The sequence below is a fragment of the Aotus nancymaae genome, unplaced genomic scaffold (assembly GCF_030222135.1).
Source record: "Aotus nancymaae isolate 86718 unplaced genomic scaffold, 86718_ANA_hifiasm-v0.15.2.pri h1tg000022l_1, whole genome shotgun sequence".
NCBI classification, from domain to species: domain Eukaryota; kingdom Metazoa; phylum Chordata; class Mammalia; order Primates; family Aotidae; genus Aotus; species Aotus nancymaae.
The window spans coordinates 47,622,461-47,636,252 of NW_026988435.1; the positions used below are offsets into that span (position 1 = coordinate 47,622,461).

At 46.6% G+C, this 13,792-nt stretch overlaps 1 protein-coding gene across 3 annotated transcripts in view; it reads left to right on the forward strand.

The window, feature by feature from the left end:
- The window catches only part of ADARB1 (adenosine deaminase RNA specific B1), a 109,373-nt gene extending 98,580 nt beyond the window's left edge, over nucleotides 1–10,793 (forward strand). For 2 of the 3 annotated variants that reach the window (XM_012444327.3, XM_012444330.3), the window contains 2 exons: nucleotides 5,313–5,491; nucleotides 6,481–10,793. In XM_012444327.3, coding sequence (XP_012299750.1) covers nucleotides 5,313–5,491; nucleotides 6,481–6,660 — 359 coding nt within the window. In that variant the 3' untranslated portion in view covers nucleotides 6,661–10,793. The remainder of the gene's footprint in view (nucleotides 1–5,312; nucleotides 5,492–6,480) is intronic. The other variant, XM_012444337.3, reaches the window with a different exon arrangement.
- The last annotated feature ends 2,999 nt before the right edge of the window (nucleotides 10,794–13,792 follow it).

Below are 13,792 nucleotides of genomic sequence, written 5' to 3' on the forward strand. Positions count from 1 at the left end.
AATAAAACAGATGTACCACTGCCAGGGCTATCTAATGTAATATCAGATAAAACAAAAGGAACAAAGAAGTGGAAATTGAGGGATAGCTACAGATAGGAACCTGCCTCAGCCTCCCAAAGTGCTGGGACTAAGAATGATCCACCATGTCTGACTCCTGCAGGTTTTTTTTACAGATGTCTTTATCAGCTTAAGGATTTTTTTTTTTTTAATTTCTAGCTTACTAAGGGTTTTTAATCAAGAATGTATGTTGGATTTTGTCAGTTGCTTTTTTTCTGCTCTTAGATGACTGTTTTCAGTGCAGTGATGTGGGACTGTAGTCCCAGTTACTTGGGAGCTAAGACAGGAGAAGCACTTGAGCCCAGGAGTTTGAGGCCCTCCTGGGCAATGTGGTGAGACCCCATCTGAAACAACAGCAACAAAAAATGAGATGAGCATTTGCCTCATTTTTCAGTTCTGCTAATGGTGACATTAAAAAAAAAAATTAAACCAACCTTGCATCCTGAGGTAAACTTCATATGGCTATTATGTGTTATTCTTTTTATATATTGTTGGATTCAGTTTGCTAAAATTTTCTTTAGAATTTTTGCACTTATAGTATACTTGTCTATAGGGATATTGGTCTATAATTTTAGTTTAATGTCTTTGGCAGGTATAAAATGAGTTGAGATGCATTTCTTTCTCTTCAGTTTTCTGGAAGAGTTTGGATTTTGTATTATTTCCTTAAATGTATGGTTGAATTCACCAGTGAAGCCATTTGCTTCATGAGAAAATGTCTAACTACAAATTATTTTTCTATAATAGATTTAGGACTGTTCATATTATCTGTTTTTCTTTTTTCTTGAGTAAGCTTCAGTAATTTGTCTTTCAGGGACTTCGTCCATTTCATTTAATTTGTCTCATGTATTGGCATAAGTGTTCAGATTATTCCTTTTAATATCTGTAGTATCCCTAATGATATCATCTTATCCCATATATTGATGATTTGTGTCCTCTCTTGTTTTTTCTGATCAGTCTAGCTAGAAGTTTATCAATTCTGTTTATCTCTAAGTTCCAACTTTTAGGTTCAGTGATTTTTGTCTTTTGTTTTGTATTTCAATAATTTTTACTCTGATTTTAATTATTTCCTTTTTTCTGCTTACCTGGTATTTCAATTGCCCATCTTTTTGTAGTTTTTAAGGGGCTAGCTGAGGTCATTGTTTTAAGACCCTTTTTACTGCTTTTGTAGCATTTAAAAATTGTATGTTGTGTTTTTATTTTCATTGATATTAAAGTACTTTGTTCCTAGGGTTACTTAAAAGTCTGCTATTTAGTTTTAAAATACTAGAGATTTTACAGAGATCTTTCTGTTGTTGGTTTTTGAGTTTCATTTAGTGACTTCAGTCCTTTTAAATTTGTTTAGATTTGGTTTTATGGACTAGAATATGATCTGTCTTCGTATGTGTTTCACAAAACTTGAGAACATGAATCTGCCACTTTGGGGTAGAGTGATCCATAAATGTTAATTAGGCCAAGTTGTTTGATTATATTATTTATTTTCTTTTATATTCTTACTGAACTTCTCCTTGATCTATCAGTTATTGAGCGACAGGATTGAAAATCTCTTGGTTATAATTGTACATTGTCTATTTCTTCCCCTTTTTTAGAGTTTTTACTTCCTGTATTTGTAGCTCTGTGATTAGATGCATAAAAATTTAGGGACTGTTGGTTTCTCTTAATAAAGTGACCTCCTTTATCATTATAAAATGACCCTCTTTATTTCTGGTAATCGTGTTTGTTTTGAAATTTGCTTTAGGATTAATATAATCTCTTCAGCTTTCTTTTGATTAGTGTTAGCACAGTGTATTTCTGTCCCTTTATATTAAACTACTTTATATTAAAAGTATGTTTCTTATAGGCAGCATATGTTTGGATCTTGCTTCCCTCTCCCACCATGGAGTCTCTGGCTTTTCACTGAGGTACCTAGACCATTTACGTTTATTGTGATTATTGATATTATTAGGTTTTAATCTCATCTTGCTACTTATTTTCTATGTGTTTCATATGTTATTTGTTCACTTTTTCCTCATCTTCTTACTGCTTTTGCCTTAATTGGGTGTGTTTGATGATTCCATGTTGACTACTTGTTAACTTTTGAGCCGTAACTTTTGTTAATTTAGTGGTTGTTTAGGGTTTGCAGTATGCATTCTTACCACAATCTACCTTCAAGTGACATTATACTACTTCACATACAGTAAGAGAACCTTACAACAGGATACTCCCATTTTTTCACTCCCAACCTTTGTGGTATTGTTTTCAGACACTTTTGCATATATTTAAAAAAATCCACATTGCATAATTATTTTTGTTTTAATAATTATCTTTTAAAGGAATTTAAATAATAAGAAAAAACTCTTGTGTATTTATCCATGTAGCTATCATTTCCAGGGCTCTTCATTCCTTTTTATAGTTCTAGATTTCCATTTTGGTATCATTTTTTCTTCTGGCTGGAGGACTTCCTTTTTTATATTCCCTGTTGCACAAGTCTGATGATGATGAATTATTTCAGCTTTGGTACGTCTGGTGAAGTATTTTGCTTTCATTTTGAAGTATATTTTGCTGTGTGATTATATTTCTGCTGGAATGGCAGGGTTTGTTTTCTCCTTTAAGCACTTTAAAAACATTGCTTCCCTGACTTCTTGTTTGAATTGTTTCCAGTGAGAAATGTGTTGTCTTTATTCCTCTGTGTGCTTTTTTTCTGGGTTTGCTTAAGATTTTCCTTTAATAGTGGTGTTAAACAATTTGTTCTTTTGTGCTTTGCTGTAGTTTTATTCATGTTTCTTGTGCTTGGGATTTACTGAAATTCTTTAATCCATGGGTTTGTTGGTTTCATGAAATTCGGAAATTTTTTATTCGTCTTTCTTTAGATATATTTTCTCTTCCCCCTTCTCTCTCCTTACCTTCATGAAATCTATGTACACATATTTCAGCCTACTTAAACCTGCCCCACATCACTGATTTTCTGTTCTTTTATTCTTTCAGTCTCTTTTCTCTCTTTGTGTTTCATTTTTGATAGTTTCTGTAACTATCTTTAAGTTCACTAATCTTTTCTCCTGTGATTTCTGTTCTGTGGTTGGTCCCATCAAGTGTATTCTTTATCTGATACACTGCAGTTTTCATCTCCAGAAGTTTGGCTTAGGTCTTTTTATATCTTTATGTCTGTATCTTCACATGTGAATGTCAGGCACTTTTCCCTCTGTTTCTCTTCCCAGCCTTGAGTAATATGCACCCTCTGATTAGTGCTCCACGGGATATTCAAGGCCACCCTCTGCATATCTCCAGGGTTCACTCTCTCTCTCTGCATTTCTCTTGCTTCTGGTACTCCGTCTTAGGAAATCTGGCTGACTTGCTTTCCCTTGACTCTCAGTTAATGGGATCTGCTACACCCTGCCTGGGTTCCTTACTCTGAACAGTAAACTGTTCTGGCAGTAAATTGTCATCTGGGTTTTAATATCTCTCCAAGGAAGGGTGAATGGTCATTGAAAGCAAATGAGCATGGTGACAGGGGTAGAGGTAGCCTCCACAGGGCATGAAGGGAGTTGTGCTTAGTCATCTGAGAGTGCCATGTGCTGTCATGGCCAGTGGGCTTGATGACTCAGTGTCTGGCTTCAGAATATGAGTCCACTCTTCTTCTAAGCATGTTCTAAAGAGTCATATCCTAAATTAGTTTTGATTTTGGTGGCCTATAACATCCATGTGATATGAACTATCGAGCTCAGTATATGAGTGGAGATACATATATTCAATTCCCACTTATCCGTGTTTCTTTAAAAACTTTCAACCCGGCAAAATTAGCCTGTGATTAGTTAAGATGAGAGAGTTTAAATACAGTAAGAAAACAAATACAAGGGTATTTCCCAAAGTTCATAAAGTTAAAAGATAAAAATTTTTTTAAAAGATATAAACTTTATTTCTCAACAGAAGCTCCATCAAATTCAAGACATTTGTGTAAGCGCTGATCCCAGCCATTTAGATTGTCCCTGAAGAACTGAATGTCTTGGGAATTTAACCATGTCAATGCGGGCATTTTTACATTATTAGCTGAAGAAAAATGGTGCATTTTAAAGAATATTTGAGATTAGGAAACAAAGAGAAGTCAGAAGGAGCCGCATGAGGTGGATTTGCCCCCACCATAAGCTGGATGCCTCATGCTTTTCCATCAAAACCCTCACAGAGTCGGCCTTTTTGATGAGAGGAGTGAGCAGGAGCTTTGTCATAGTGAAGGATGCTGGTGAAGCTTCCCCAGGGGTTTTTCTGCTAAAGCTGAGGCTGCCTTTCTCAAAACACTCTCATGATAAGTAGATGTTATCATTCCTTGGCCCTCCAAGTGAACTCAACAAGCAAAATGCCTTGAACATCCCAAAAATGTTGCCATGGCCTATGCTTTGACTAGACCCCATCTGCCTCTTGGTAGCCTTTTTTTCTTAAGTATGCATTTTCTTCAGGATCGAAAATGCTTGGTAAAGCTATTTTTATCTCCTGTTTGATGTTTGTTCTTGCTTCAATTTTAGCAGAAGTCATGTAGCTCTGATAGGAGCTCTTTTCAAACAGACATCTTGATCTTCTTATGCCTCAAACTAGATCCTATTCAGGCATGTTTCAGCAAGTTAGTACAAGTTTATATCAAAACAATTTTGAAATCCATGAAGTTTTTTCATTGTACACATTTTCTGTGAACTTTTTCAAGGCTCTTGTGAACCATTTCGAGACACTTGTTAACAATTGGAGTTTCCTATTGCATCATGGGTGTCACACATGCAAAGCCACGTGACCTGAACGTGCCTGGCCTCTCGGTGGCCGGGGAGCATGTACAGGGCATGAGCACCAGACATGGGTGCAACCCTGTAGGGAGCAGCCCCCACCTGCACAGCCTCGTTGGACCCTGCATTAGTCTCGGAAGTGACTCCCACCCATCCACCCTCAGGCTGCTAGGGTTCTTAGCTCCATCAGCGCCAGAGTCAGCAAAGACACACTTGGCAGGAAGTCTCATCATTTCAGGTTTCTGTCAACCTTCTGCCCACCTGCCCTGTGAGACAAGTGCGTACCCATGGGTCAGTTCTGCTTTCTCATCACTACTCCTGTTCCGGTGGCAGTGGAAGGGTGTGAGGCACGGCCACGGCAGATGCACACCCAAGTCTGCGTACATTCCTCGGCAGGCAGAACTGCCCCACCACGCGTGTCTGTGGCCACGTCTGAGCAGAGCGTGCTGCACCCGGCTGCTCCTTCCCTGGAGTGAATGCGGGCTTCGCGCTACCTTCCCGTGTCTTCCGTTTCAGGCATCAGCAATGCAGAAGCACGGCAGCCAGGGAAGGCCCCCAACTTCAGCGTGAACTGGACGGTAGGCGACTCCGCTATTGAGGTCATCAACGCCACGACAGGGAAGGATGAGCTGGGCCGCGCGTCCCGCCTGTGTAAGCACGCGTTGTACTGTCGCTGGATGCGTGTGCACGGCAAGGTACTGAGGTGCCCTCACCGCGATGCGCCGGCTCCACCTCCCCAATAGCTTGTCTGTCCTCACACCTACCGTTCCTTAAGCTGTTCCATCGTCATGCCATCATGCACAGCTTCCTAAAACCATCGTTGGGAAACCTTTTATTCCTTCCGGTTGTGTTAGCTTAGAAGTGTGGCCACGTTCCTCCAACCTTAATGCCGTCTCAAAGGCAGCTCTTTCCTCCCTGCTGCAGGGTCAGACTCCCTGCCAGACCACTGTGCATGGTGGAAATGTTCCTTACTCTCAGATACTGAAAGTCATTATGCAAAACGGAGGGCCACTCACCCTGTTGTCCCCTCCTTCTCAGCAACACAAAAATTGACTGGATTCTCACAACCCTCCATGAGAGTTTTGAGTGAGCTCTGGGGCCCCTTTTTCCCCAGGAGAAAACCTTATATAGTAAATCAGGATATTACTAGTTTTTATTTATTCTTCAGTCAAGTAGGTAGCATCTGTTTATTCTGAGAACAGCATTGTGCACTGGCGTGGGCGGTGACAGTGCAGAAGTGACAGTGCCCGGGAGGGTCCTGTTCACACAGGGCAGTGCCTGGGCCAGCTGCTGCAAGTCCAGGTCCACACAGAAAGGAGTCAGCAGGGAAGGCCTCTGAGGTCAGCAGGGTGGTAAGGCACATAACATCAGTGGTGCTTCTTATAGTTAAAAGTGAAACTTGAATCGACTCTTGGTGGTTTCCAGAAGCACATCTTCAGAACTCGGGGGTCTGTAGCTGCCTGTTTGACCAGCAGGACTGGAACTTGATGATGATAACTCAGCCCTTAGGAGACGCCGCGCCTTGTTGTATGTGAAGCCATTCCCTTGGCAGAAAGCGCCTTCTTCTGGGTTGCTTTCCCCTGAGAAGCCAGTGCACTTCGAAAGGCCGTTTTTCTGGCATCTTAGGTGTTGTTTTCGTCAGTTACGACTTCCACAGTTGAATTTGTTTTTTATCCCTTCACAGGTTCCGTCCCACTTACTACGCTCCAGGATTACCAAGCCCAACATGTACCATGAGTCCAAGCTGGCGGCAAAGGAATACCAGGCTGCCAAGGCGCGTCTGTTCACCGCCTTCATCAAGGCGGGGCTGGGGGCCTGGGTGGAGAAGCCCACTGAGCAGGACCAGTTCTCACTCACGCCCTGACCCGGGCAGACGTGATGTGGGGTGCAGGGGTCTGTGGGCATCCAGTGTCATCCTCCAGAGCCTCACATCTGAACTGGGGGCAGGTGCATACCTTGGGGAGGGAGTGGGAGACACAGGGGACCACCAGGTGTCCACTGTTGTCCCCAGCATCTCACATCAGACCTGGGGCAGTACGCAGTGTGGGGAGGGGACAGGGGTGCGTTGCGGTCCGGTCCCGCCACCTGGCATCTCTCTGCCACAGTATTTCCCCTCTGAACCGTCCAGTGACTGCTTTCAATCTCAGTTTACGTTTAGAAATTGAGTTCTACTGAGTAGGGCTTCCTTAAGTTTAGGAAAATAGAAATTACTTTGTGTGAAATTCTTGAATAAATAATTTATTCAGAGCTAGGAATGTGGTTTATAAAATGAGAAGTAATTATGTCAGGTCACTTTTAGGCCACATTATTTTAACTGCAAAAAAGCATCTATATATGGAGGAGGGTGGGAAATAGAGGTAGGAATAGTAACCTAAAAGAAATTGCCACACGCCTGTCTAAACTTAGGTCTCTTTTCTCCATAGGTACCTCCGTGGTTAGTTTCACACACTAGGTTTTAACAGTCTCTCCCCGAGGAGCAGACTCCCAGCATGATGTAGCGTGGCCCTGTCACGCACATGGGGTCCCACAGCGGTGACTGTGTGTCCTGCAGAGTCATGACCCAGGACCCTGTAGCCCTCAGCCTCCTCTAGAAGCTTCTGTACTCCTTGTAGGATCAGATCATGGAAAACTTTTCTCAGTTTGTTCTAAGCAATCACAGATAAAACATGGCCAGTAACCCAGGGTGGCCGTTCATTTGGGTTTTTTAAACGATGTTTTACTTTTATGGACTAGAAGGAATCAGGAGGGCTGCTGCACAATACACGGCCTAAGTTCCCTCTCTTCCTTACTCCGAGTCGAATGGATGTGAGTGACTGCCCAAAGACCTTCACAGGATGGAAGGAGAAGTATTTCAATAGATATTCATTCCTGGAAAATGCCGTAGAAGGCATGTTTTTAAATTATTGTTTCCAGCTTTATCAAAGACATGATTAAAAAATAAAAAGCATCCAGGTGAGAGCTGGTGAGACGAGGTGCTGCTGGCACAGTGTAGACCAGATGCTGACGGTCCCGACAGGTGCTCAGGGCTGCCCAGCACCCACAGCGCACAGGACAGCCCTGCGGCAGAGGGAGCCAGCCCAGGAGGTCAGGAGCGCGGCGGGCAGGGGCCCTGTGCAGACCACCTCCACCCAGCTCAGAGATCTGCCCCAGCTGCCTTGTTGCCTCCGCTCAGGATGAAAGAGGAGCCGAGAGAAGTGCTCTGCCCCCAGTGCAGTGCCCAGCTCCAAGGCACTGGAGGGTGCTCAGGTGGGTGTCCCAGGGCCATGGGCAGAGACTGGTGCAGACCCCACCCTACGGTACACACTTGCCACGGCGACGTCCAGGGTGATGACGCCTGTGTGTCCACGATGGGCCTAGGAAACCAGAACAGGTGCAGAGGGGCATCCTCCTCCCCCTAGACCCGGGGAGCTCAGACCCGAGAAGGGAAGCGCCACGGCTTTGGCGGGGTGTGCGCCTCCCAATGTCAGGAGCCCTGTCTGCGTGTGTCCACACAGATCTCGTCCCAGCATGGCAGGAAGGGGTGCTGCTTAGGGCTCATTGTTGGGGACACGACCAGGTTCAGAGGCACGAACTTCTGCCCCACACCAGCCTTCTCTACCGAAGAGGGTAGTTGTCTCCCTGAACCAGTCAGAGTGGGCATTGCAGGCCCCTCCATCACAACAGTGGGGTCTTGTTTAGGCAGATTGTGTGGGGGTTTCTGTACCTGCAGAAGGAAAGGGGTCTTCGCTGGCCTTCCCCCAAGCAGGCTCTTGCACATTCTAGGTAAAACACCTTGTAGGTCTGTGTGTTTTTATTCTTGTCTTGATAAATTGTATTTTTTTCTAATGGGGATTGGGAGATGGACTTAGTTTTTAAAAATATGTGCATTTTGGTTACAAAGTTTACTGTTAATATATTCCATTTACATACAAAACTACCCAGTGTGTCTGGCTTTTCCCTCCTGTCAGGAAATAGCTAAAATGAGCATGACTGCTCCCTGTACCACCCCAAATAAGTGAGGGTCTCACCTCGTGGGGCCTGAGCAGGTGCCTTGAGACCCTAAGGTGCACCTTTCCTGGGTGGACAGGCAGGCACAGGGCGTCCCACCCCAAGCCGTCCAGGCAGGAGGAAGGCAGCCAAGGCGACTGGGTTCAGGGAGGCCTGGGTGGGGCAGCTGCGGGGAGGAAGCTGATGTGCAGGAGCCACTCTCCTGGCCAGGAGACCAGAGGCTGTGCAGTGCTCCTAGGACAGCGCGTCTGTAGTCAGAAAAAAAAAAGAATACAGAATGCTGGCTCCTCCCTGAGACAGATGAGGAAACTTAGCACTTTAATCTCCCTTCAGAGCGCTCACTGTGCGTTAGACTCTAGCTGTTCCATTGAGGTGTCATTTTGCATCCCACGTCCTTGATGTGGATTTCAGAGACTTAGCAGAAAATTTGGCACAAGCAGGAACTTGATATTTTTAAGAAAAGTCTTACATTTTGAGGACATTTTGACAAGTAGGGGAAGAGGGGGCTTCTGTTTTGTTTTGTTAGCTAAACCTGAAGTATTAATTCCACAAACACGCTGTCCCTTGGGACCACTCAGGTACAGCTCTGCCAGGAACAGAGTCCTGCTGTTGTGAGGTCAGTGCTGCAAAGGTCTCAGGTGGGTGGTGTGTTCTGTGCCATGAGGAGTGAAAGGTCGAGATGGACGTCACCACCTTCCTCCACACTCATCACCCGGTCGTACGCCAGGCCCCCCTCTTCCCAGCAAGGGATGCCAAAGAACTGCAGTTCTGATTCTGCATCTTCATTTAGCTTTTCATCATCTTTTCCTGTTTTGGAGAATTTTTTGCAATTAAAAGCAATTACTTTAAAATGTACTAGCCACTATCTCACAAGGCATGGATATCTCTGGATTTTTTTTTCAAATAGCTGTATTTATCTCCAGGCTGTGGAACTGCTGCTTTCTTTGTGAAGACAGTGTCTCCCTGTAATCTCACACAAATACACTGAGGAGGGGACGGCTGTGTCTTCACATTGTGCGCAGATCTGAGGATGGGATTAGCGAAGCTGTGGAGACAGCACACCCGGATCTGCCCATGTCTCGGAGCGTAGCAGTGGCTCTTTTTCCTTCTAAAATACTTTACCCCAGAAGCAGGTTGTCTGCCCCAGGCATAACTTTATCCAGAAAAAGAAGGAAAATTGGCCATCTTTCCCACCTCTGGATTCTGTGAAATTATACACTCGCTCAAAAGATTCCTTCTTATCAACCCCACGCTGTGTAAGTGGAAAGGGCGGAGTGTTTGTGTACCGTGTGTGTCCAGTTTGCAGCGTCCCTGCGCCTTAGCGTGTTGTGTGACAATCTCCCTGGGTGAGGAGGGGGTGTGCCCAGGCCCGAGGCCGGTGGGTCACTCGGTGCCTTCCGTGTGAGTTCTGATGTTCACTTGATGCCGGGGAATAGAATTAGAGAAACCACTGACCCGCCGGGTGCCAGGGACCGGTGGAGGTGGACGGCAGGTCCGACTGGACCATGACTTTTAGCTGTAAGGGTGTGTTGGCTTTTTCAGTCTCTTGTGGAAAGTCTCCTGTCTCTGGCAGCACCGTCTGCACTTTCTTGTTCACTGTTTGAAGGGACAGCTACCAAGCCCCAAGAACACTTACTTTGGCCACAGCATAAGCTGATGGCGTGTGAGGAACCGATGGGCCGTTAAACATGAATGCAGCTGTGAAAAGCACAGTCTATGGATGTCCATGGAGTAAGCCCCTAAAGCTGTTTGCTTTTTCAGGCTTTAGGTTACATGCTTTTAATTTGATTTTAGAATCTGGACACTTTCTATGAATGTAATTCGGCCGAGAAACTTGTTGCTAAGATGCAATCCTCAGTGTTCTCTGTATGTATATTTCTGTATACACCACACGTTACAACTGCATGAGCTTCCTCTCGCACCAAGACCAGCCGGAACTGAGCATGAGACGCTGTCAAATACAGACAAAGGATTTGAGATGTTCTCAATAAAAAAGAAAATGTTTCACTATTCTAGTGTTGCTGAAATTTTCTTTTCCTTTCAATTTCTGCGCTTGACTCCACTAGCAGACCCAGGGATGGATGCTCACGTGCATAACCTGAAAGGTGGCTGTGCGCCCCCCGAGAGCTGCAGGTCCGACTCCACCTGATCTTGTCACCTGCTGTGCTTGCACCAGTGCTACTTGTGTTTCCCCAACTTGGGACAGTCTCTCCTCAGTCCCCTCCCCACCCCCCATTAGATTCTTGACTTCACTGTCTTCCTGCAGAGCATGTTGACGCCTCTCCCATAGATAAGGTGGTGTGGAGCATGTTGGCACCTCTCCTGTATATAAGGTGGTGTAGAGGAACAGCATGCAGCTGCCCCGCCCTCGCCCTGCATACAAAATGATGATACACACCCACGTTACTCGTTACCCTCACGTTACTTGTGGATAGAACACAGGAAGAACCTACGTACTCAACAAGGGGCAACGGTGACACAGGGTGCTGAGGTGCCGTGAAAAAAGCAGGTGCTAACTGCCCCGTGGAACTCTGCCGTTTCTCATTAGGGCACCGGAAGGACGGTCACCCCCGTGGAACTCTGCCGTTTCTCATTAGGGCACCGGAAGGACGGTCACCCCCGTGGAACTCTGCCGTTTCTCATTACGGCACCGGAAGGACGGTCACCCCCGTGGAACTCTGCCGTTTCTCATTAGGGCACCGGAAGGACGGTCACCCCCGTGGAACTCTGCCGTTTCTCATTAGGGCACCGGAAGGACAGTCACCCCCGTGGAACTCTGCCGTTTCTCATTAGGGCACCGGAAGGACGGTCACCCCCGTGGAACTCTGCCGTTTCTCATTACGGCCCTGGAAGGACGGTCACCCCCGTGGAACTCTGCCGTTTCTCATTACGGCCCTGGAAGGACGGTCACCCCCGTGGAACTCTGCCGTTTCTCATTAGGGCACCGGAAGGACGGTCACCCCCGTGGAACTCTGCCGTTTCTCATTAGGGCACCGGAAGGACGGTCACCCCCGTGGAACTCTGCCGTTTCTCATTAGGGCCCTGGAAGGACGGTCACCCCCGTGGAACTCTGCCGTTTCTCATTACGGCCCTGGAAGGACGGTCACCCCCGTGGAACTATGCCGTTTCTCATTACGGCCCTGGAAGGACGGTCACCCCCGTGGAACTCTGCCGTTTCTCATTAGGGCACCAGAAGGACGGTCACCCCCGTGGAACTCTGCCGTTTCTCATTAGGGCACCGGAAGGACGGTCACCCCCGTGGAACTCTGCCGTTTCTCATTAGGGCACCGGAAGGACGGTCACCCCCGTGGAACTCTGCCGTTTCTCATTACGGCCCTGGAAGGACGGTCACCCCCGTGGAACTCTGCCGTTTCTCATTACGGCCCTGGAAGGACGGTCACCCCCGTGGAACTCTGCCGTTTCTCATTACGGCACCGGAAGGACGGTCACCCCCGTGGAACTCTGCCGTTTCTCATTAGGGCACCGGAAGGACGGTCACCCCCGTGGAACTCTGCCGTTTCTCATTAGGGCCCTGGAAGGACGGTCACCCCCGTGGAACTCTGCCGTTTCTCATTATGGCACCGGAAGGACGGTCACCCCCGTGGAACTCTGCCGTTTCTCATTAGGGCAGCGGAAGGACGGTCACCCCCGTGGAACTCTGCCGTTTCTCATTAGGGCCCTGGAAGGACGGTCACCCCCGTGGAACTCTGCCGTTTCTCATTATGGCACCGGAAGGACGGTCACCCCCGTGGAACTCTGCCGTTTCTCATTACGGCCCTGGAAGGACGGTCACCCCCGTGGAACTCTGCCGTTTCTCATTACGGCCCTGGAAGGACGGTCACCCCCGTGGAACTCTGCCGTTTCTCATTACGGCCCTGGAAGGACGGTCACCCCCGTGGAACTCTGGCGTTTCTCATTACGGCCCTGGAAGGACGGTCACCCCCGTGGAACTCTGCCGTTTCTCATTACGGCACCGGAAGGACGGTCACCCCCGTGGAACTATGCCGTTTCTCATTACGGCCCTGGAAGTACGGTCACCCCCGTGGAACTCTGCCGTTTCTCATTATGGGACCGGAAGGACGGTCACCCCCGTGGAACTCTGCCGTTTCTCATTATGGCACCGGAAGGACAGTCACAATGAAGCGGAAAGTTGGCAACAAAGCAGCATTGCTGTGTCATGGCTGTAATGCACTGTACATATGCTTCATGGACTGTTCAGGCAGAGGTGGGTCAGGCTGGCTAAGGAGGGAGTCTGGCCGTAGTCTGTGGATGTGGGATTTGGGGTGGTTTTGACTTTGTGTTCCTTTTTTACAAGCATCTCCATTTGTCTAATGTTTCTACAATTAAATGAAAAATTTAGGAAAAGATTTTGAAAAGTCGAAAGCACCATACAAATAAAAACAGCACTATTACAGACACCTGGTTTTCTCATTTGCATCAATTTTGAAACTATTTCATTTTTCCCAAAATAAAAATGTTAAAATATGTGGCAGCAAAAACAAGCTTCAGAGAAAAGAATGGAGGGAACCCTCTCAATGACAAGTGAATCCTCAGGAGACCAATTCTCCGGGAGCAGCCTCGGGTGCTACACTGGATGGACTATTTGGACTCAGTATTCTGTCATGGAATTGGGAAATGTCCTGAATTTTACCAAGTAAGATGAAAGTTTTGCTTTTTACAAGACTGTATAGTCTCGTGAATCTCCTTGGGGTCTGGGGGATGCTACTCCTCACTCCCTCCCTCAGCCCTGCCCCTCTGAGGCAATAAAACTGCCCTCTCTAAGCCCCAAAACAAACAAACAAACAAAATAGTCATGAGCGTGACTGTAAGCATTGAGGTTCTTGAGCGTTTACTCAGTCCACGTGTAATGAAGGCCAACCTGGATTGCACTATTCCAGCTGCTTGGAACAGGTTGGTGAACACAACAGAGGACTGAGTCCCCCAAATAGCTGCTGCTCTGGAGGAAAGCAAATAAAACTAACCACACCAGATGCCGGTGTCAGGGAATG